The following is a 25,176-nucleotide window of genomic DNA, read 5'->3' as shown; positions in this document are numbered from 1 at the left end:
GAGCCTTAATACAAAGGATTTTTGTTCCATCTCTTACAGTTTCCATACTTTTTTTGAAGCAATGATTTGTATGAAGGATTTGTTTTTTTACCATTAGATTTAAACCATACACTTAATATACTACTAATGGCTGCCAATAATATGATTTGTAACAAGCAGAATTATTTTGACATTGCTCACTTATGAAGGATTCAGTCCTCTTTTGTAAGTCCACTGCTGTCCTGTAACAGAGCAGCAAGGAGAAGTGTCAGTGGGAGGCGCCGAACATCACCTGGTCCCCTGAGGCTTGTTCCGTCCCTGCTAGTTTAACATCCTCATCATTGCTCTCTCATATTCTCTCACCTCTCCAGGCTACTGGCTGTGTGTTGATGAAAGCATTTGTGCCCTTTGCAGCAGGATACCACTCCTCCTCCTGAAACAAAAATAGTGATTTGAGTTATTTGAAAAGACAAACACGGGATATTGCTTAGTTGTGTCCACTTATATACAACCTGGGCTGCAGATGCATCTAAGTGTGGAGTCCTATCAAAGCACTGTCAAAGCAGATTCTGTGTAGTCACAGTAAACACAGTCACAGAAGCACGCAGTCAAACCTGTGTGTAATCAAACAACTGAGTTTCGATTGACTTTCAGTGGAGAGAGCCACAGCCATGGGGATGATGAAGCATGTGCTCTTAGTCCACACTGGAGGTGATGTCATCGCGACTACCAGTCCTAGCAAATTGTTTTTCGTGTGTGTGTGCGCGTGTGTGTGCGTGCAAGAGCACCATCATAACTCTCTGTGGTTCAGAGTTGTTGACTTTAAGTATGAGACTTTATTGCGGTGTTCCAGTCACATAAGGAAGCTATGTAAAGCTGCTAATGAGTTTGGCAGATCTGTGGCTTGTGGTCTCGTACCAGCTTTCGGAGAAGGACGAAAAAAAACCCACAATTTTTTTTAAAATGTGTTATTCTCCCTTCTCTGCTGTAATCTTTCACCTCTCCTGTCTGGTCTACTCTTTAGTCTTTTCCATCCTTGTCTCTTCTCACTACTCCCCTATCACTCCTCCAGTCATTTTTATGACAAGTGTAAATATTGCCTTGTCAAATTTTCTCCCATCTACTAAATCAGTAGTGGTGTGTATGTGTAGACGATGTGTAATCTATTGTGTGGGTGTATTGTAGAAGACAGTCATTGATCAGAAGAACAAACACCATTATCTACTGTGGATTAAACACAATGGAACTCCTGTTCTGGCCCTTTATCCTGTGCTTTTCTCTACTGGCTTCTTACTTAAATTAGTGTGTGTGTGTGTGTGTGTGTGTGTGTGTGTGTGTGTGTGTGTGTGTGTGTGTGTGTGTGTGTGTGTGTGTGTGTGTGTGTGTGTGTGTGTGTGTGTGTGTGTGTGTGTGTGTGTGTGTGTGTGTGTGTGTGTGTGTGTGTGTGTGTGTGTGTGTGTGTGTGTGTGTGTGTGTGTGTGTGTGTGTGTGTGTGTGTGTGTGTGTGTGTGTGTGTGTGTGTGTGTGTGTGTGTGTGTGTGTGTGTGTGTGTGTGTGTGTGCACTTTGTTTGTTAGTAAGTATTCAGATGAGTGTCAAATTAAGTTAGACCACCATGCTGCACCAAAAAGGCTTCAAAGCTCTTTGGCGTAGATTCAACACTTCCCCAACTCTTCTAGAGAAATCAAACACCAGTCTTCTGAAAGATCTCCCCCTCATTTGATGTTTTAATGGTGGTGGGGGAGAGCACTGTCTAATGGCTCCTACGGTTTATTGTAAATTGGTGCCTACACTACAATGTTGCATCAGCCACCAGTACATTCTCAGAATGTGGAATCGCCATTTGAACACATTTCTCTCAGAATGTTTGCCTTGAACAGATCATATTTGTATATTTGTAACACATCTGTCCAAAGTCTTCCATAGGTGTTCATCCATATTGACATCTTGTGACTAGTAACCTGGGAACCTGATATACTGTATTTGTGAGCTAATTTTTAAAAGAAATTATTATTATTATTATTATTATTGGTCATTATTTTATTTTTTTATACTGGTGAAGTATAACATTACAAAAACACATTTTTTTGGGATACAACATTGCAGGATAGTTGGACGGTTTTAAAACATACAGCTATTAGCACATTAAGACAAGTACAGTACAATAATTTGCTAGTGTAAAATTACATGTAAGGAGGTATGTTTATGATGAGTGATGAGGAATGACTAGAAAAGTGGGAGAGAGACGGGGTAGGGAGATTAAGTAGTGAATATGAAGTAATAGTAATGATGAAAACAGAGGACATGGGTGATTTTAATCTTGTAGGGTCATAAGCTGATCATGTAAGGCCCCTGGCTAGCATACCAGGGAGTGGGCTTAATGGAGAGGAGCACCAATGAGGCATTTAAAAAAAAAAACAACCAAGATGGCTCCAGCTGATGTGGAACTGTCTGTTGAAATTAATTTGCAGACATATTGATGCTACACTACCACAGCTCATCTGTGTGCTGTTGTCTGTTTACATTTGTCTGTCGCTCAGAACTGCGTCACATTTTGTTGCTCTGATTGGTTGTAGGCCTATCCAGTTGTGTCCAGAGGAATTTTTGTCTGTTGATAACGCCCCGCCCCCTGGGAAATCGAAAATGAACTGAGCGGTTCCAGATTAAATCGCATCTTTACATACATCTGTACATGTGCATTTGTGAGAGCACACACACAGCTTTGATCAGGATCTGTAATCAAACTGGAGGTTTTCCTCAAAAGGATCTCACTCTGCTTGTTATTGCTCTGCTGTTCAACTATTTTTGTTCCTTCTCTCTTTAGCTTTACCTTCTCACTGTTTGGGAAGGTTAACGGGGGAGAGGGTCTCTTACTTCCTGTCTTCCCATCTTCAGCTCTCACTCTTTCTTCATCTCTTTCCCTCTCATCGCTGTCCAGTGCTCAGCCGTTTGCCCATCTCCATGGCAACAGTGTGATGTTCAAAGAGGGCCGTAACGGCTATACCGAGTTGAATGCTCACAAGTTCACCGTCTGATCTCACAGCCACCTCGTCATCCTGTCTGGTGGAATAACAACATCTTAGAGAAAGGAAAAGGTGTCTTCTAAAATCATACTCCTGTGCAATTCACCAAACGTGCTGTCTCTGTCTTAATCGCTGTGTGTTCTAAACCTCATAATTAAGATTGTGTAAGAAGACGTGTTGGCATGGCACTCTATTGCTTAGATCTCGGTGCTGAAGAGTTGCTGTTGTTTCCTGTTCCTGTTCATACGAATATATATATATATATATATATATATATATATATATATATATATATATATATATATATATATATATAAATGATGACCTCTGAATTATTTCCAGAGAGAGTTGTTAATTGTGTGGCAGTGGCAGTAAATAAAGGTGTGTGCTTGACAGTTAACAGTCCTCAATGGGACTCCTGCCTTCCACTTCAAAGAAAACAAAGTAAATATATGCAATGTAAATGTTTTGTTGTACCATGTAAAATCTGGAGCGTAGCCTTGAATCAGATGCTTATCTTTTGTGTGTGCATGCGCATGCATCAGTCTGTTTTTGTGTGCTTGAACTCTCCACCCAACTGTTTGCGCTCCCTTTGAAGCGTCGCCCCTGCCTGTTTAATTAGGCTGTTGAATATTCATATGTGATTATACATATAGGCCAACGCCCTTATTCAGCGCTGGTTGGTATTAGCATTTACAACAGTGGGAACATCGTTTGGCCACTCCACAGTCACACTAACTCACATCACAGCTTCACAGTTTATTCAAAATGAGCAAAGGACTCGAAAAAGGCTCAAAAGAGAGATGGGGTGGAGGAATGTTTGAAAGATACATGTAGTATGCGAGGGTGGGTGTTAATTAGTAAGATGGACAGGGTCATGGGGGAAGAGGGAGCGAGATAAAGCTGTGTTTGAGGCCACTCATCCTTGTCAGACAGTTTTATAGGTTTCTAATCTAGGTCTGAATAAGGAAGGAGTCTGCTGCCTGCTTCTCTGATGCTATTAATAGACTGATGTCTGAACAATGGTGGTCAAGTTCACTCTTGAAGGACATTTAAATGTATATTAATACATTTTAAAAAGTCAGAGGTTTCTTTCATGTAGACTAACATTAGACGCCTTGAGAAGGAGATTTTCCACATTTGTTCCTCTCTACAGATAAATCGCAGTCGTGTGAACTTAAAGGATACCAGGGGATTGGCTGCTTATACTTTTAGTGGTTATTATAATAATTATAGGGGGCAGCACTCTTGTACTGAATTAAGATTTTTAAGTTTGTTTTGTGTGCATGAGCCCATGTGCATTTATTTGTGGGCTACATGTCAGCAGTGAGTCACTATCGGTCATCCTTTGTGTATTTATTTTTGGCCTGCAGCTGGTCCTTCCTCTTTTGGCTGGTGTGTCTTTTTGTGTGTGAAAGGGGACATTAGTATGGGCATGCACGTGCATCTATACTGTTTTCTCAGCAGTTGCAGGATTGCCACATACTTGGTCAGTCAGACACTGAGGATGTTCTGGCCACCCTTGACCCACATGTTTGTTCCTCTGACACTGTCCTCCAGCTGGGTTAATTTCTACAGTCTACAGTGTTTGCTTAACTGAGGCAACTGTCATTTCTTTTCATTTTTTCTTTATGCACCTTATGAAAAAATATGTTTGGTTTTCTTCTCTTTGCTCAGAGAGGTCAGTAAATTGTTTTCAAAGGGAAATTGCTCATTCTGACAGGGAGAGCAGAGAAAACAGGCAGACAGTAGCCTCCGACAGGGCAGGGTCTGCGTCCCTGCCACTCCCTGCTCAGTCTATGTTATTTGTGTGATTCTGATGAATTATGGATGAGGCTATAGATCGCTGAGCTCAGCTCTGCTCCACTGACCCACTTAGAACACACACACACACGCACAAATCTGATCACAACCCTTTGGGAAATATTGTCATATTTTGTCTCCACTAATAACCAAACCCAATCCTGTCATTCTTATGTGTGTCAACCCGTAGGAATCCTAGGAATCTTTCATTTCACTGTTTTTCACATCAGAAAGGTTGACTTTTCCACTGGAAAATTACCTCTAGACCACCGGAATGATGTTGGCAGTATGTTGGGTTTTTTTGTTCAGGCAAATTATGCCGTTTGTTAAAAATATTCGATTTGAAGATTATATATATCATCACAACTAGATTCTTCTCATGATCTCCTGTCTTGAAATATTATAAAATCACATGAACCATACCATTCACCACCATTACCCTTTCCTTTTCTTCTGTCCATCTCCTGGAAATATCCTCTCTATCTCCCATTTCATCAGTACCTGTGCGCCTTGATGTGAATGCCACATCTGTTCTTAATGATGTTACATAAAGAAAGGCAGCATGTTTGTTGGTAGGATGAATGATAATGAAATGCAAAAAATTAATGCAATAAAATAATGTATTTGACAGGAAATGTGCAGTCAAAGACAAACCAGTATGGGAGTCAATTATCCATACAGCATATGCCACACAGTGTGTAGCATATTTTGTGCCCTAGCTCCCTCTTGTGGATTAAGGTTGCAGTTGGTTCTGATATTCATCCCTGGAATAACAATTCACCAAGCCTTTTACAGGAATATGTCTGGACGATATGGTCCATCAGACATGGAGGTGAATGGGGAAATCACTCAGCTTTCACACAAAGTAGAACAAAGTTTGATCTGGTCTCAACTCTGATTTTGACTGATGATTGTGAGCTCAGTTTTGGAAGTTAGCACCAATACATGAGACAGTCCATTACATTGTTGGATCATCTGAACAGGCAAAGATTTTCATTAGATAATAGCTGTCAAGCGCTGATGAGAACTTCCTGTTATCAAAATGAAAATCCTCATTATTTGTCCTGAAATCTACTGCTTCCTGGTGGCCTAATTTAAAGTGAAGTTTTGCTAAAACTTCCCAAAACAGTACCCAGGCCCCAGACCCTCCAGTAAGTGGGTAGGAAGGTTAACTTTGGGCCACAATGGGTGGTATGGGGTTTGGGTCGAGGGAACAATTAAACTGAGAAAGGGCCAGACCAAATAATCTTTCAGGGCCAAAAATCTGGGACTGTTTGTTCTAGATTCTTCATCTTCCTGCTTATGAATAGGCTGGCAGAGTGTTTGGGCCTGCATACTGGCCCATGGTACTCAGGGTATTGTACATCATCCAGCCAGCCAGCCAAAAACTTTTGGGCCAGTGCCCTTTCTGTTTCCATGTTGCATAACCAAGATGGGATGCAGAAGCAGCTCCTGCAAATACCAACCACCACCAATGGACAAATATTGTTTTTGCCCACATACTTTTTCTGTTTCCCTTTAGGTACACACACGGATAGCTCTGCGTATGCGCTTTGTCTCACCTCTCTCCCACCCTGTCTGTTATCACATATCACAAATCACTGGCACATAGATGGATACAAAACTAGCTTATAACCCAACCAATACTGGATTTTTGAGGCTAATTTGATATCACTATCAGTTTTTCTTCTATAAATGAACACCATAAACAAAGAATCCTTTGTTTTACAGTTATACTTATTTTTCAAATAATATGAGTAACTACAGTAACATTTAGTGCACAATAAATGACACAGTGCATACACTGGATGACAAGCAAGATGAAACGGTAACCCAAAAAGACATCAACAAGAACAAGAATGACATTTTTTTTTAAAGCACACAAAGACACGATAGTTCTTGTCTATCCGCCACTGGCTGCCACAATTGACCTAGCCTTCATCCACGTGAGTGTGACCAGCCCCAGTACTCGTTTTATTAATTGTTTGGGTTGTTGTAGTTGTTGTTGTTGTTGTTATTGCTATTGATGTGTGTTTGTTTTCCTTCCTGCCTGTATCTTGTAGATGTCATCGGAATTGACTACTAAGATAAGCCTGTGAATGTTCTCGTATGTCCAGGTCATCATTACCCCCAAATAAATTTAAGTCAAAAGCAACTGGACATGGTTGTTTGACTACTAAGATGTTTCATGCTTTCTGACCTCCCAGTCATAATGGCCCCTGTGTATAAAGTGCCCAGTAGTTTATGTAACTGCTAATAGGGCCATTGATTATACTTGAGCTTGGACTAGGGAGGACTGGACAGCCAGGGTTGGACAGGGGGCTTCTTTTTATGGGGAATGTATTGTTCTGCGATGCCTGAGCCCCGAGTCATGGCTGTGTCCTCTCTCAGGCTTGAATTACCCCCAGTCCGTGCAGACAAAGCTCTCGCTCTTCTTCCTTTACGTAACCTCTCAGATCCCCAAACCATGCCACACCATAACCCGTCACAATTTTAATTCACATGGAGGAGACTGTGTTGGTTAAGAGTACACATAAATAGGGGGGAAATAATTCTTCAGAAAGCCTTATAACGTCATTTAGTCCCACTTGTTGAATTCAAGCTAATTACCCTCACTCTTTATATGGCTCTCAGTTTATCATGCTTACTCAATTCATTCTTTCTCAATCCCCAGTTACATCAGAGCAAGTGTCTTCCCTTTGTCTTCTGGAGCCTTCCAGAATTTTCTTGGCTATGTAGCACCAGCCTGGCCTAAGTTCAGCACCAGGCTCTGTCCTCCGAATGACAATGAGTATTATGTATTATGAGAATCGTGTTGCCTCCGTCCACTGACTGAGGGAGCATCTCCAGACAATTTGTTCTGTATGCATGAATGTGTGAACTGATCAGTTAGAGCAATGTCCATTTAAAATGTATAGTACCTCTGTTTTCAAACCACAAACATATGGGAATATCCCTATGTTTGAAATCAGTGCATCCCTATTAGAAAGTTGAAATCAGCAATAAGCTACTCACAAAACCCCATTTTAGAATCCTAAACAAGTGACAAGTCTTTTCTCAATACACAATTATTGTGTTTTAATTTTAGTCTCTGGTCTCCTTAAAACACTTGATTTCCAACATGTAGCCCAGCCCACACATGAAATAGACAGGCATAGAAATTGTTACATACATTACTTTAGATCTGTTAAGATCTGTTAATCTTTATTTTGCAATCGTCATACTTAAGGCCTGTAATTGTTCATCTGATTGGTGTAAGAAAATGTTTCTAATGTATTCCAAAATAAAATGCTTTGCTTTGTATTTAGGCCTTTATACTTTATGTATGTGAAGTTAAATGAAGTTAATGAGATATGATGCAATAAGAGCTACTAAACTATTGATGACATGATGATATCTAGTGTAGCCGACTGCTGGGTGTGTCATATAACTAGATAAGCATGCTTGCTCTGGATTGACCACAGGCATGACCAGTTCAGCAGGTCATCATGTTCCCTTAGCATATAATGTGTGAATTGCATGTGTGTGGGGGAGAGAGAGAGAAAGAGATATTGTATTCATCAAATTGTGTCCTTGTTATGTCCGCACGGCACATCTGTATCAAACCCATTAAACGAGACACCACAAAAGGATGTCATCAGCGACTGAACCAATTTGCACAAATATCCTCACACAGGAAGATTCATCTATTGTAAATGCTATAAATGAACCTAATTGCCATTGAAATTGAACTCTAATTTACATTTCTGGGAACTGGGACACGACTCCGCTCCTACATGTGATGTGTCGGTAGAAATTAGTCTTCATTCAACTCATTCAATTATTGAATGGAGAATAGAACAGAAAACATGACCCCTAATGAATGATATGGGCAGTCTGCAATAAGTACCCTAAATAACAGACTGGTGTGTCTGAGAGATCGTATTTCACGTGAAAATGTGCTAATACTAATTTAAATTACCATTAATCTCTGCCAATGTAAATAACACATAAGGCTGGTCACAGCTGTTCTTTCTGTCCCCTAATTTTGACCAATGTGACACTGATAACGTAAAACAGCCCTTGAGGACAACTCTTTGAGCATCAGTCACTTATCAGGGCGGGACTTCACCCATTAAATGAGACACCACAAAAGACACTCTGTGAATTTGTCATTGCAGAGCCACTCTGATATTTTAGGTATGTTATTACAGCATGCTACCAGAGAGTGTGTAAAGATGTCCTGAGTCACCCTGAAAGCTTGGGTATTCCTGGACTGACGGGAGCTGCTGGTGCCATATAGCCCCCATAAGAGACGTCCGTCCTCAGGCTGGAATGACACTCAGAGCAGGGCAAAGAATGTATGTAATGCATTCTTGTCTGAAAGAGATACGTTAGTCTGAAGATTCAGTGTGGGTTTCCCCTAAGTGACTAATGTTTGACAGTTAAGCCATCTGTAAAAAAAAATAAGCAGATGACGGTTTTAACTTATATTAGTTCCTGTATGATGTACATACTCATGGTCCCAGTCTAGGAACCAGCTGCACCTGCTATTCAAGCTCATATAGCTATCTATCTTATCCTTGTTATAAGTGTTTACCAAGTGATGATTTACCTATCGCTAAATTGAAAATGTTTACACTACACAAAATTGTTCTTACATCAAGAGTAGTTGTTACTAAATATTTACTCTTACTGCTCTAACTACCAAGTGTAACTAGCTAAATGATCTAGCTTGCTTGATTAACAAGAACGACTGCTAACGCTAGCATGCTAATTGTCAACATATGACTTTAAATAACCCCAAGAAATCACATAAAAAACAATTAATACATTCTCCGCATTACAAAATATTACGCTAATAACATTACACTAAGATGAATTACCAAATAACCCTTGGTGAGATTAGTTTAACAGTAATTAATTAATTATTTCTCTTTTTAAATATTTCCACATGTATGCATATAAATAAAACAAACTACAATATATAGCTATACCTCTAAAACCTAAAATACCTCTTTTTTTGGCCATAGTACACATTTTATTAAATATCAATGGTGGATCCTGATTAAGTCAGGTAAAACCTTTTACCTGATGAAGGTCTAAGGACCCAAACATTATTTATTTCAAATAAAAGTTTATTGCGAGTAAATAGGACAGTGTGCAGGCATTTTTTCTCTTCTTACCTATATGGACATTTCCTTCTACACACCTGCCCACAATATTATGAAGGTGTGCATGAGCCCTCACAGTCTGGAACCTGATTTAATAAATCAAATCAGTTGTTTTGACATAGCCATTAGCTCCTAAAATCTTAGGAATGGCTTGCAACCCAGTCCAGTTGTGTGTGTAAGAGGCCGCTTGCAAAATTAGTTTATAAAGAAAGCTAATAATATACAGTATGTGTGTGAATGCGAAGTTTTCCAAGTGAAGTTAAATAAAGGAAAAAAATAAAGGGAATGTACCTTTCGTTATAGTCAGCTTTGGAATAACTGATTTTCTGTTTAAATGTAAGGTCTGTGCTCAGACTTTAAACAAATGGTGCTGCCATGTGTCACATTAATTTAATTCTGGGGTCAAACCTAAATGTCACATACTTGCAGTACCATCTGAGAAAAATTGGGTTTGTTTTGATATAAGCGACCTCTCCCCGGAATCCAACCCTCTCTTTCCCGGTCCTTTAACTCCTCCCGCTCTCTCATTAATGCCTGCATTCATGTTCCTCTCTCCCCCTCCCTCCTGTCCTCTTCTGCACAGAAGTCTTTAGTAGCCCTTGCCCTGCCTTACCCCCTACGCTCATTGCTTTGCTTTTTCCTCCTAATTGGTTTGTACATTTTTGGGGGAGCAAAGTGGTTGTGGGAGCATTTGAACAGGAATTTGCATGTGTTTTAATACAAATTTTGATACTGACCACAGGTCTAAATGAAAATATCCGTTGCATTCTTGTAAAAGTTATCACAGTTGTTGTCCAACTTCAATCGAATATTACCAAAGCAGTGTTGAAGCACTTTTCGTCAGTGGATAAGTAACGCAGTGATGTAATCATAGGCTATGGTCATGTGTGCACACGTATGCACAGTTTTGAATAGCAGCTTTGTAATCGTCATATGACCGTGTAATCTGTGTAAGCTGGGTTTTTTTCTTGGGTGCAAGTTTTTTCTCCACATTAAAACACATTGAACCACTCCTTTGCATCTGTGCATTTTATGTTATACAACAAATGTGAAAAAAAACTTTAAGCACAGTTCAGGCAGTTCTGTGTGTGTCATTGTCCAGCAGAAACATTTGGTCTAACCCTGGTTGCAGCGGAAAGTGATTCATTACAGCATGATGACTCAGGAAACTAAATTGGCTGCGACAATCAAACTGTGTGATAATTGAAGGCGGGAGTGGAAGATTTTTTTCCTTTTCTTTCTGCCTGAGCTAGCCGCTGTTTTGAAGCTGAGCTGGCCTAGAAACTCCCAACAGAAGAAAAGCCCCCCCTCCTTCCTTCACAAAGCTTTCTCACAACCCCTCTTTCCTTTGCTCCCTCGCTCGCTCCGTCTCCCTCTCAGTGACAGCTCCTGGTGGGCTCTTTTTTTCCTGTCCGCTCCCTCGCTCCCCTCACATCAGTCCTCTGGGTCTCTGCCTCGCTTTTCTCCCTCTGAGGATTTTATCCCCATCGGACTCTTTGAACACATAACATCCTAGTAAACTCTTCCTTCTTTTAACCCTGCCACCATCCAACCCTGAGAGTATTCATCCAATTAACCGCCTCTGCTCCGTCTCCCCAAACCCGCACCGGATGGACCCTTTGCTCCAGAGGAGTCCTTGCTCTCCCACGTATGCACGCTGTCTATGGGAGCCGTGCTTATTGAAGCGCATTTATGTTTGCTCCATGGGCTGTCTGCCGGTTGCTGTGTTCTCCAGAGCGTGTGTTGGCACTACGCGTGGTCATGGGCTTTGAAGAGCTGCTGCTCTGTGAACCAGCAGCACAACACTCCCTAGACTTAGCAGCTATCAATAGACATGGTTCATTGCCTGAGGGACCGAGCACTCTATGGATTCTGGATATTCAATCAAGCCAACCGTAATTCTTAAGAGTCTCTACTTGTTTGTTGTCGAGTGGAGTCTTTGTCCAGTGGACTTTAAATCAGGTAGATTTTGTTTGGGAAAAGTGTCTTGAGTAATGAGTGCTCTCCCAGGCCTGTACTTTTCCCCTCTCCCGGCTATGGTTGTCTCTCAAGGGTCACGAAAACAGCTAAACAGACCAAAAAACTAAATTCCACTCCAACCTGTGCGCATGCGTCTCCTCACCATGGAGGTCATCCTCAACCTGGTAACTGGTGACACCTCTCTACTACCTACTCCCACCACCGTGAGTCTCCACCTGTAAATACTGTGTGTGTTAATTTTATGTTTTGAGCTGTTGACTCCAGTCAAAATTCAGTATATATTTAAATTAATATAGTAATTTTGTCTCTACTCACCTGTTAAAAGTTGATTACATGTCCTCTGTATAACAACTAAATAAGATTCTTTGTCGAACGCTTTTAAGGTGTTTCATAACTTAGAAAAAACACTGATAGGAGCCCAGTATTTTAATGTTAAAAGGATTTTGTCTTCAAATCTCCTGCACTGGCAGCATTAGGTGTGTGTGTGTGTGTGTGTGTGTGTGTGTGTGTGTGTGTGTGTGTGTGTGTGTGTGTGTGTGTGTGTGTGTGTGTGTGTGTGTGTGTGTGTGTGTGTGTGTGTGTGTGTGTGTGTGTGTGTGTGTGTGTGTGTGTGTGTGTGTGTGTGTGTGTGTGTGTGTGTGTGTGTGTGTGTGTGTGTGTGTGTGTGTGTGTGTGTGTGTGTGTGTGTGTGTGTGTGTGTGTGTGTGTGTGTGTGTGGTTTATGATCAGTAGTTTGTGCTTGTAAGTGCAGGTGTTGGGTAAACTACCTCTTGTCCAGCATCGTGGAGTTATGTAATTTTCCATATCTGGTCAATGGGGTTCATTGTTCATTGGATCACCTTAAAGGGAACAAAACGCGAGTTTCCATTTGAAACAAAAAATCTTTCATGTCAATTTAAACACTTAATTTGGCATCCCAAGTGGGAACTGAAACCATGAGGAAATGAAAAGGGGATGACTGTTAAATATGGCACAGACTTGTCACATGCAGTTATGTTGTTCATAACTAAATAACCTTTAAGTGCAGCTACACACACGCACACACACACACACACATACACCCACCGCACACACACACACACACACACACACACACACACACACACACACACACACACACACACACACACACACACACACACACACACACACACACACACACACACACACACTTTACTGCATACTCATATCTGCTCTACCACCCCAACATCACACAGACTGATACATTTTATACGTTTAATAAAAGACATTGGGACCAAAACTTATTTCACTTTGCTATGACAACCACTTTCTGATTGACTGCAAGGTTAAAGATCAAACCAACTAATCAGGAGTGTGAAGTTCAGTCAGTCAGAGAGGACTGGCTTTGAGTGATAAGGTCAAAGAGATAATAGAGGTATAAACGGAGAGAAGGCTGTAAAAAATGTTGAATGACTGTTTACAGGTGGACAGATCACAGAAATGATTCAGGCATATCACTAAGCTTACGCCTAAATCTCCTGATACTTCTGTCCACCATGGATTGGACTTTATAGATAAGCCAGGCTCGAGAACCAACCGCTTATACTCTGATGTGCTGTGACAAATCAGTGCTGTACCTTTTTCATACTTAAGATAATGCTGTTATTGGAGAGGTGTAGAGCTGAAAGGTTTTTCAGAAATAAATCTGAAGCTACAGTATCCTGGTAGTATCAATCTTGCATCTTAGCACAAGAAACACAAGCTGACATCACAGGAATGCGTGGCTTAACCACCAACAAGGTACTGTACTTTTGCACTCACTTATACAAATGTCAAAAGTTGACCTTTACCATAGAGAACATAACAGTTTTTTTGTGTAAAAGAAGATAGAAAGAGGGTAACTAGACCAAAATGTTTATATTCAAAACAATCACAGCTCAGCTCAATGCCAGTGTTTCCGCTAAATACTGTATTTAAGATCATTATATAAGCTAAGTATAAAACATACCAAATATCAGTATTTTGTTTCATGTGATGTAAAATTCTTCATCTTAAAAGAATAAGTAGTCATGGATTTCATTCATTACCCTTTATTTAACCAGGAATATTCCCACTGGAGGAAAATAGGGTTCAGATTCCACCCTGATCTAGTTATGGCGTGTGACAAGAAGCGTAATACTGTCCGTTTCCACTCTTTGTCTATCAGAACATGGACACCTGACAATTACTCTGACAAAACAAGCACATTAAATAGGGTGACATTTCTTAAGCTATGGGGTAGAAATAAATGACAACTGAGATTGCCCAAATATATCAGAAAGGCTCTTTTGACAGCATCAGTCCATTTTCTGCTGTGTGACCTACATTGACCAGAGAGGAATTCGAAGCATATGTGCGGCTGCGAGAAATTGAGATAGGGCAGTACAAGATTTTCTTGGTGTGTCTATCTAATTATGTGTGATGCATATCTAACAACATTAGCATGGCAGTGCTTTCTAAATAGCTGTTCGTGTGAGACATGTGGCCGTAGGTCTCAGTATTAAGGTTTGTCTGGGCTTTTCCCAGGCCTCTGGTGGCTCGAAGGTAAGTCAGGGTTGCTCTTTCACAGCTCTAACCAGCTTGACTTGGATCAGAGGCTGTCCCACAATCTGGTTCATCAGCAGACGGACCTAGTTATGGACAGGGGTGGAGTGAGAACAGACTTGTGCGCGTCAAGAATGCTTCGAGCGTGCGTGTGCGTGTGCGTGTGCGCGTGTGTGTCTGGCCATAGGGCAGAGGACAGATCCATGCAGACCATTTGTCTTTCTTACTGATATACTCTTATCAGAGTGGGATCAGACAGCCCCCCAATTACAAACACACACACACACTCAGCTTCCCTTATTAGGCTACACAAGCTCCAGTGATGCAGTGCCTGTCCCTTCTTGCTTCAGTGGCTCAGCACATCAACCTGTTTGGCTCTGTTAACCTTGGGAAATTAGCCTAATCCTTCAGCTCACCATCTTTAATTACATGCATGATTAGTCCCTGAAAAATTCGACCATTTGGGAAAGACACTGATCATACAGACAATTTGTTCAGTAACTGGAACTCTGCCTCATCTGGCTCAGGATGAAGCATTGATTTGCTATGTGTGGTAGTAGTATGAGATCGTAAATGTGCAGTTACCACTCACAGATAATTTGAAAAAAAATGTGTAAAAGAGGATACGCCCTTGTAAATCACCTTATTGACCAGCTGTGAATGGTTCCTTTGCATACGTAACAGAATAACAATGTCCAAAGCCCCTATCTGCCCTGTAGCGTACTCCGGGCCAAAGGGTTCATCTGAAGCGCCCTTTGCCCTCTTTATCTACAGTATATCTTTGGTCACATATTTAATGATTCAGATTATGCAGTCACCTGTAAAACACAAGCAAACTTCTGAAATCTTCACATTTACCCCATGGGGTGCTCATATAGATGAAATGAGCCATATATGCTTGCCTTCACAAGGCTATTAATACTGTTTTGTTTATAGCCAAGAACAGAGCAGGTGCCGCTCTGAAACGTCACCTCTTAGTTCTCTACTGTGCCAGCCCAGCTGGCTGTTCTAGTTCTCTGATTCATTTGATCGCCTTGGCTTCCCATCAAGGGGATTTGATCATGATTAGACTTACTGTACGAAACTGTTTTTTAGGTCAATTAGCTCATGGATGTAGGCCTTATTCTATTTAAGGCTGTCTTACAGTAATTAAAATGAAAACTATTTTATTTTATTCCAAATCTCTTTTTGTTGTTCACCTGTACTCAAAGGAATGTGCCCTTAGGTGTGTGTGTGTGTGTGTGTGTGTGTGTGTGTGTGTGTGTGTGTGTGTGTGTGTGTGTGTGTGTGTGTGTGTGTGTGTGTGTGTGTGTGTGTGTGTGTGTGTGTGTGTGTGTGTGTGTGTGTGTGTGTGTGTGTGTGTGTGTGTGTGTGTGTGTGTGTGTGTGTGTGTGTGTGTGTGTCTGTGTGTCTGTGTGTGTCTGTGTGCGCCTGCCTGCCTGCCTTGTGTGTGTGGTGTGTTTGTGTGTGGTGTAAAAGGATGTCAGACAGGTATTTCTTGCCCTTTACAGCTCCTCTCTATAGACCTTTTCAACGGAATTCCATTGCTAGGCAACAGCCTTGGTCCTTATTAACTTCCACTGCAACAGGAAATAAACTAGGACACATTTAGAATGTTATGTTTACATCTTTGAAGAGGTCTATTGGCTGCTATAGACACAGAGAGACTGGGACTGGTTGATATACTGTTTATATACTGTATATGTTTTTGCGTGGTTCCGGTGTTGATCATTCTTCCATTTTTTCATTGTTTGTTGTTAAAAAGTGGCACGAATTAGATCCATGATTAATGACATCCCCTGGTAATTCCCTAGTTCCTGTACCACAGAAACCACCACTTTTATGTGTAAGTAGTGGTTTACTGTGGTAGTTGGTCAAGAAGGAGCTTATTTAAACTATTTTATATGATAACATACAATAGTGCATCATATATTTTCGATGTAATTTATTTGACAAGTAAGTATTACCCTGTCAATAATAATAAGCTGTCAAATAAATGTAGTGAAGCAAAAGGTATAATTTACCCGTGAACTCTTAAGCATCAAGTAGTAAGAAATGGAAATTCTCAAATACAAGTCATTTCTTACTTAATGACATTACTTGAGGCAATGTACTTTTGTCATATTAGTGATAGAGATAGCAGTTGTAGCATAGTGATGACAGTTATGTGTTAAGTGTTGTAGTAGTAGTTTTTGTTTGTGAATGTTGTTAGTCTCTTACAGTAAAATAAGGTCCCTGAGTAAGGAGCTATTCCTGCTCTTGGGGAGGATGATCGGCGGCTGCATGTCGTGCAGCTCCTAGGATGATGTCACCCCTCAGCTGTGAGGGGCGGAGCTTCCCGGTCTGCCCGGCTGAGTTTCAGGTGCGCTTCAACTTTCACAACAAGCCCGGCGAGTTGGAGCGGCAGCAGTGCAGGGCGAAACTTGAAGGAGCTGGGGCGGATTTAGAACCGTTTAACTCTCACAAAGTGTCAGGATTGATGAAAATACACAGCTCGTACTCACTTTGGAGACTATGCACTGGGAACAATTCATCCGTTTGACGAATGGAAAGGTGAGCCGCTGTCTTACGAGTGTTGATGTCGCTATAGTGACATGTCTTCTCAGAGAGAGCTAGTTTGGTTAAAGTATGTGTACTTTTATATAATTTGGCAGAAATAAACTTCGATATGGAGTTTTGGTTTCTCCCGGATGCGCTCTGGTTTGTGTTGTTGACTGTCATCAGTTAGTCATACTGTTGGGTATGCAGGTGATCTGCTGGTGCTTTGTTTCTACCTGTGGTGGATGCCAAGGGGAGAAACTCACCGGTATGCCTCTGCTCCAACTCTTTCCCTGGTCCTCCCTGGCTTTGTGTTTTTCTGGTTGGCTTCTGAGCCCCTGCGGTATGCTGTCAGGCTCAGCTGTTTATTTTGTTTGCATTAGCAAGGATGAGAAGAATATTTTGATCACAAAACCTCCCTGAAGCACAATTAGCTCCAGCAGTGTCTCTGTGTTCTGTGTTCTTCCCCTGAGGCGTTTGAGGAAAGTGCTACTAAGTCACTCACCCTCTCTGCTAGAGTTGATCTAGTTCTAGGAAAATACAGGAAAAAAATAATTTCGATTTCTTTGGTTTTTACACAAATGTTGCATGGCGTATTGACAACATCAGGCCATTGAATGAACAACACATCCATTTATTTGTAATCTGTGAAACTATCTAATCTGATATCCTGTCAACCCTGTCCTGTATCCTCACACCCCAAGCAAACAAGAATAGAGATTAGGCTGATATTCTTTTCATTCTCTTCTTGCCCGTTTTACCAAAGAAAAGGAGACTTGTAAACAGCTGTGGATTCACACTTGAGTTTTTATAGATTTGCTAGGAAATTATTTTTTTCTTCCTCTACTTTCTCTTCTGCATAAACGAATGAAAAAATCATATCGTGCATCTTCCTCTTCAGAGAAACTGGCCGCGAGTGGCCTTTTCAACTGTCTCAATTTGCACTCTTTACTGGGTACTGGCTGTATAAATGCAGAAGTCTCTGTTTTTAGTCTGTGTCAGCAAAATGACTAAGATCCCTCAATATGCAACTCACCCCCCACCCCCACCCCCTCTCTTTTTTTTCTTTTTTTCCCCCTTGAATCCCTGCTTTCCTCCTATGACCCTTTATCTACCCTGATCTCCCTCTTTTCTTTTCCTGTCTCCTCACTCTTAGATCGACCGGCTGGAGGTCAGCGGTCTGGGCCAAACACCCCTGGCTGTTTCATGTGGGGCGGACGGTTCATTTTTGGGAGGTGAGGATGCCACCCCAGACCCTCAGCGCACAAAGCAGGCGATCGCCCAGCTGCAGCAGAAAATCCTCAAACTCACAGAGCAGATTAAAATCGAGCAGACAGCCAGGGATGACAACGTTGCAGAATACCTCAAACTGGCCAACAATGCTGACAAACAGCAAAGCACACGCATCAAACAGGTAAAATGAAAGTTGTTGCACTTTATGAAACTATTAATATGTATATCTTTATAGAAGAACATTAATCCAGTGGAGAAATTGTCTTATATTTTTACCAGGCTTATGTGACAATCAGTGCATTAACACTAAACCTGTTTGTTCACTTTGTTTGTCCCCAGGAGTAGGGAGGGAACTTACTAATTTTATTGAAGTGGACTGAGTTGTTGCTGTGTAACATTTATTCCCCTAACTAATGAAAATATGTTTTGTGTCTGTCAGGTTTTTGAGAAAAAGAACCAGAAGTCAGCACAGTCCATCCAGCAGCTGCAAAGGAAACTGGAGCACTACCACCGGAAACTGCGGGAAGTGGAGCACAACGGTATACCACGCCAGCCCAAGGATGTTCTGCGCGACATGCAGCAGGGCCTGAAAGATGTTGGAGCCAAAGTCACAGGCTTCAGTGAAGGCGTGGTGGACAGCGTAAAGGGAGGCCTCTCCAGCTTCTCCCATGCCACCCACTCTGCTGCTGGGGCTGTCGTCTCCAAACCTCGTGAGATTGCATCGCTGATTCGCAACAAATTCGGCAGTGCTGACAACATCACCTCGCTTAAAGACTCTCTGGACGACCCCTCAGTGGAAGAAGGTGTGACAGGGGCTGGTGGACGTTCACTAGGCAGTGCCGGGCATCACCTCCAGCCCAGTCCCAGGTATGGTAGTGAGGACGACTGCTCCAGTGCTACGTCTGGTTCAGCGGGGGCCAACAGCACCACAGGGGCCCCCGGAGGTCCCCCAAGTTCCAAGGGCAACACGCTGGAGAGGAGCCAGAGCTCCAGCTTTGACATGCTGCTCCAGGAGATGCAGGAGCTGAGGGAGGGCCAGGCAAGGCTGGAGGAGAACCTTGACAGTTTGAAGAGCCACTATCAGAGAGACTACACAGTTGTTATGCAAGCACTGCAAGAGGAACGCTTCAGGTACAGAGAAAATAAAACATGAGTGTTTCTATCATACATTCTTTAACCATTTCCTGTTTAGTACAAGAAATCCCCTAAAATCCTAACTCGAAAAGAACTATTCTTATTTGAAACATGCTGATCATTCATATTGCTGTGCTGCTGTAGACACGTCACGGGCAACACTCGCCCCGCTCGTGTTCTGGAAAACTCTTTTATCGAAGCTAGCACACTGTAGATAAAAACGAAACCTTGACCTGAACTTCCTTAAACACGTAAAGCCTGCAAAAAGACGCTGTACTTGGCCTCAAAGCATATGTGCCATTGTCACATGCATTTTCTGTGTATCCCCATAATCAGTAATATTACAAAAACTAACTCTGATGCTTTAGAAAGTTGCTTTAGTATTTAGATGGAACTGTTTATTACTAGTTTCATGGTTGTTGTGTTGAGACAGCACTTCATAAAGTGACAGACACACATGCACAGTTCACAACTGACCTCTAAGAACAAAGATCTTTGGCGTTATTTAAGCCCCCGCCCCAGCTCTGCATATCTCGTCTTAGACTCAGACGTCTCTGGGCAGCTTTTGTTTTGGTTTGTCTGTGGGTAGTTGGCCGGAAAAAAACACACTCACATTCCTCCAGAATGTCCTGACAAGAGGGCAAAAAGATTAAGAGGGCAGGACAATGAAAAAGGAGGGGAGATAAAGTTAGCAGCTCACATAGAAAAAGAAACATGAGCATTTTTCTCCCTAAAATGTCCATCTGAGTCAAGAGCAGCCTCCAAAAATAATAGTGAACAGAACAAACTGACCATTGAGGAGCTCTTTTCAGCCTGCCTCCTGGGAGTATACAAGTTCATAAACCTAAATCTTCAGGGAAAAAAATCCATCCTTTGCATAACCAAGAAAAATGTAACTTTTAACAATTAAGGCTACAAATAATTATTAATTTAATTATTGATGAACAAATCTGTTAAAGAAACAAACTCAGGCATATACAAACGCAGTCAAATGTCTATTCTTTGCTATGATGTCCATCCAATTGTATGTGTCTGCCAAAATAAACATCAGTATAGATCCCTCTTCTCCTGCTGGGTGCCTCCCATTGGCCACTCTCATACTGCTGACTCTCTGATAGGCCAGTTGGATCAGCAGATGAGTAAGCATGCCCTAATCTTCTTGTGGGGAGTCATCAGTCCAGTCAGGTGCCATGTGGTCAAATGCCTTCAGGGTCTATTTCTACTAATTCCTGGAAGTCTTTCTTTGTCTAAGCTAATTATTCCCCATCCTCTCGTGTGTGTTTGCGTGTTCAGGTGTGAACGTCTGGAGGAGCAGCTGAACGACCTGACAGAACTTCACCAGAATGAGATCCTCAACCTCAAACAGGAACTGGCCAGCATGGAGGAGAAGATTGCCTACCAGTCCTATGAGAGAGCCAGAGACATACAGGTCTGTCGGTCAGCCTAACGTCCAAAAGCATGTCCGCATGTCAGAAACAAATGAATGGCTACAGAATTCAGCTTAGACGGATTTTCCTTTTTGTTTTAGTCTCTCATTGCACTTAAAATTGACTGCTTAAAAAAATGTCTCTGTTGTACAAATGAACTGTCAGAAAGGGAATATTTTAATTTTTAGATGATAAAGCGAAATGTTCAATTATAAATGGCTATCTTTGCTCCTCACTTTTTAACAGTTGAAACGTTGAGAGCCATTACAAAGTACCTGATAAAAACACACTAGTAACTGCATTCCATTTAATATGGACACAGCAATGCAATAAGCAAAAATGTGCACTTATTTGTGCTGATTATCAATATCTTTTGAAATTTTACTAAAGCAACAAGCCACTAAACACAGAATGTAACTAAAGTATTGTTTTGTTTTTTAGTCCATATGTAGCCCTTGTCAGAAGTCTGTTTTCACAGTGATGCTTTTATTGGCATGTCACCAATCTAATGTTCTCAACCTCTGAGCATGCTTTACAACTGCTACTGAATTTAACCAGGTAGCACTTGTTTGCTAGAGCAGCAACAAACAGACAAAAACAAACAAACAAACCTTTAACAGGGACAATGGGTGGCCATTGACTGTCCCAGAATGAGATAGCTAAATCTAATCAGCACTCCCTGGGCAGGAAAATCCACAAAAGAAGTATGGCATCAAATGTTATAATTTGGAGAGAAGTACAGAGAATAAACATTGCATCATGCAAGAATATTATAATACCATTTGGAGTGCTATACTAAGGTTTTGCAAGGGACAGTGCAAAAGAGAGCTCAGCCTTTCTAACTTACTGTTTCAAGTCGTGCTTACCTAATTTGTTTTGCTTACACAAGACGTCAAGTTTAAGGTGCTCACATACCCTCCCACAGCTAAAGACATTATCTCATCCATGTTGACACTGTAAACAAGAACATGAAACAAGGAATCCAGTCTGTCCATCAGCTTTTCTATTTGCTCAAAACACAAGCATTTCCTTGTCATTGACTCACATTACTCCTGTCCTTTCCTGTTGTCTATTACAGCTTGTGTGTGTGTGTGTGTGTGTGTGTGTGTGTGTGTGTGTGTGTGTGTGTGTGTGTGTGTGTGTGTGTGTGTGTGTGTGTGTGTGTGTGTGTGTGTGTGTGTGTGTGTGTGTGTGTGTGTGTGTGTGTGTGTGTGTGTGTGTGTGTGTGTGTGTGTGTGTGTGTGTGTGTGTGTGTGTGTGTGTGTGTGTGTGTGTGTGTGTGTGTGTAATATGCGCATGCCTGCATGAGGTGTATTTAAAGTTCAAGTTGCTGGTTGGCTGCTATTCTTTTCCCTGGAAGCAGGGGGGCAGTAGAGGTCTATGAAATATACACTCAGTGGCCACGCACTCTATTAGGGACGTCTGTAAAATCCAGTGCAGCTCAGAACTAAAAATTAGACTTTTACAAAGATAATAATGTTCAGTTTTCACTATTCATTTAACTGCTGTAATTTGTAGTGATGTTGAAGTGGAGTACATTATACTTAGGGGAGTTTCTAAAGTTTTGTGCACCCAGTTTACAAACATGAAAGGGCAAGTATATTAGAAACACATTTCAATAATAAAGACCATCTTGCAATCACACAAGCCTCTGCACCAAATCAGGCCAGCTTCATAAAGCGGAGGGCCAGGGGCCCCTTACCAAATTTCTTCTTCCTTACCTCAGACCCCCTTGCTAGGATCACACCGATTTTTCGGTCTTCATTTTTATCTCAACGACCTGTAATGTTTCTTGACTTTCTTACACAGCAAAAACTGTCCGCAGACAGACATATAAACACCAAGAAAAATACACAAAACCACATTTTGCCATGATGACACACAAACACAGACTCACAATTTGAAAACAATACCAGCTGGTAATAACGCAGTACAATACAGTTAAGTGGCCATTGAGTGTATAGTATGTTGTGGGTTTAGTTCTCAAAACTCTAAGGGGACTTCGCTGAGTGATTTTATTTCATTTTTTCTTCTTCTTCATGTCCTCTGCAGGAGGCATTGGAGGCGTGTCAGACCAGAATCTCTAAGATGGAGCTGCAGCAGCAGCAACAGCAGGTCGTCCAGTTGGAGGGGCTGGAAAATGCCACGGCCCGGACCCTCCTGGGAAAACTTATCAATGTGCTGCTGGCCCTTATGGCTGTCCTTCTGGTCTTTGTCTCAACTGTGGCCAACTGTGTGGTCCCCCTGATGAAGACACGCTCGCGCTCTCTCTCCACCCTCCTCCTCATCCTCCTGCTGGCCTTCTTGTGGAGAAACTGGGACGCTCTGTCAGGGTACACGCACCGTGCTCTGCAGCCCCCAGGATGACCAGATTGAAGCCAGCACATGTTGCTTTGGTGACACCAGGTGAAGTTAACTTTAGCTGCAATCCTGCAGGAAGTTTAAACAATGTGATTGCCGTTAGAAGGGCTGCGTGGCTGGGCACTGAAAATTCGGCCAAGCACATTCGGACACGGAATCAAGAAAAAGTGGAAGACACGGAGTAAAGTTGAGAACACTCATGATTGTCATTTAAGAAGGAATAGACTGTTTACATTTTTGAAAATGAACTATTGTCTTGCTGTCCCTCTGAATGCAGCATTGTACTGTTTTTATCTTTTAGAGTTTAATCAATTATAATGTTATTATTTCTAATAATATTTTTATTTTCAATGTTATTTTATTCAGTACCATGTAGCATTATGCTCCTCTCACTCTACATTGCGGGGAGCTTAGGCAGGAAACTGGGTTGGCGATTTGCTCCAAAGGCCCAGTCCAATTGTAGAGACATGCAAATGTGATAATATGGTTGATTGCCTTTAGGAAGAGAACTCTTACCTAGCTGTGATTGGTAGATTTCAACCATGGCTGAAAACCTTCCTGGGAGTTGCTCCTTTTTTGCTGTGATGAAATGTGTTCATACAGAACATTGTGAAGGACTGACTGTGACCATTGAGTGTCACGAAGACTAGAGACTATTTGTGCTTCCTTACCATTTCTAATAGTAAAGATCACACACTTACTTATTTTCTTTATTAAGTGAAACCAGATAAACTGTGTTTAATAGGGAAGATTATAACTGAAACGCAAAGACCTAATGGGCCAGCTTTAGAGGGAAAAGCTACAATGGGCTTCTCACCATAGAAACAGCTCATAAACACACAGAGGACATCTGGTTATTGTTTAGCATCTGCCATATTAGCAACATATAAACAATGCTGCATGTTTTCACTAAGAAAAAATGCAGAAAAACCAGTTTTGTGTTTAAAAGCACTGACAAAAGCCATTGTCCAAACTAATTTGCCAGGATAATTGTCATATTTGATGTGATCGGGTCAGGAAAGAGAAACCACTGGTGCTCATCCAGCTCCATCTTAGTTGGAACAGGAATGCTGCTGCTTTATATCTACAGTGCAAGTCGTCTCCACTGCCATGTCGGTCAAATGCACACTGATATTGTACTATTCATCAGAGTTTCTCCCTGCGTATTATTTCTCTGATCATCCTTTTTCTTTAGTTACACCATCTTACGGTGTAATCACCCAGTGCCAAACCTTAGTCTACCAGATGATGCCTGAGCACCCAAAGGTTCTAAGCTGAGAAGGAAGGAAGGAGGTTGCTCAGCGGGTCTTGCTTCTATTCATGATTGTCTTGTCTGGATGTCAAGGATGTATCTTTTTGCAAGGGAAAAATCGAATTCAAAATCTGAACATGAACTTGACTCCAGATCTTCAGTTGTGTGTGTCTGCACCTTGCCTCCTTGAGTACAGTTCCTCGGCTGGGCGTCCAGTCTTTCTTAAACTCTTTCTTTCTCATTAAGTCAAAGACACAGTAAGATGACCTAGCACATTAAATAGTTAATTGTGCATTTCATGCTGAGAAGCTGATTTCTTAACAGATAGCAAGATCATTTGAACTGTACAGCTGCACTTTAGCACACAGCTAGATAACATGTCATGTCAGGCTGAGGCTGGAGAAACCTTTGATGGAGACTTCAAAGGTTGTCACTCTTAAGACAGTAGGCCTCAGTGGGATAAGAAGAGTTGACTCAGGTCATGAACACTGTCATTCTTGTCTAAAGATAAAACCCAGGGAGGAATTTTAATTTAATTTCTTGTCCAAAAGTCGATAAACTTGATTCCTCTAAAGTTGAACATGCAATTAAAAATGGTTGATTTATTCATTTATTTCAATTATGCCATTGCGGTCACAGCGGACAAGTTGGGAGTGAGCTGACCTTTGACCTCAGCTTGACCTTATGATGTAGGGTTGTGTGCTAAACCTCTCCAGTGCCTTCTGATGTCCTTTTCTAAGTGTGGAATAA

At 41.5% G+C, this 25,176-nt stretch overlaps 2 protein-coding genes across 4 annotated transcripts in view; both read left to right on the top strand.

Moving 5' to 3' along the window:
* tmcc1a (transmembrane and coiled-coil domain family 1a) overlaps positions 1 to 25,128 on the top strand; it is a gene marked incomplete at its 5' end in the record, with an annotated part of 40,667 nt that extends 15,539 nt beyond the window's left edge. For all 3 annotated transcript variants that reach the window (XM_083920696.1, XM_083920695.1, XM_083920694.1), the window contains 4 exons: positions 18,176 to 18,433; positions 18,692 to 19,383; positions 20,680 to 20,815; positions 22,866 to 25,128. In XM_083920696.1, the coding sequence (XP_083776822.1) occupies positions 18,176 to 18,433; positions 18,692 to 19,383; positions 20,680 to 20,815; positions 22,866 to 23,180 (1,401 nt within the window). In that variant the 3' untranslated portion in view covers positions 23,181 to 25,128. The remainder of the gene's footprint in view (positions 1 to 18,175; positions 18,434 to 18,691; positions 19,384 to 20,679; positions 20,816 to 22,865) is intronic.
* LOC310951221 (ninjurin-1) overlaps positions 1 to 25,176 on the top strand; it is a gene marked incomplete at both ends in the record, with an annotated part of 249,679 nt that overhangs the window by 28,350 nt on the left and 196,153 nt on the right.

Source organism: Echiichthys vipera, assembly GCF_963691815.1.
Source record: "Echiichthys vipera genome assembly, chromosome: 9".
Lineage (NCBI taxonomy): Eukaryota > Metazoa > Chordata > Actinopteri > Perciformes > Trachinidae > Echiichthys > Echiichthys vipera.
This window is presented reverse-complemented; position numbering and strand designations above follow the sequence as displayed.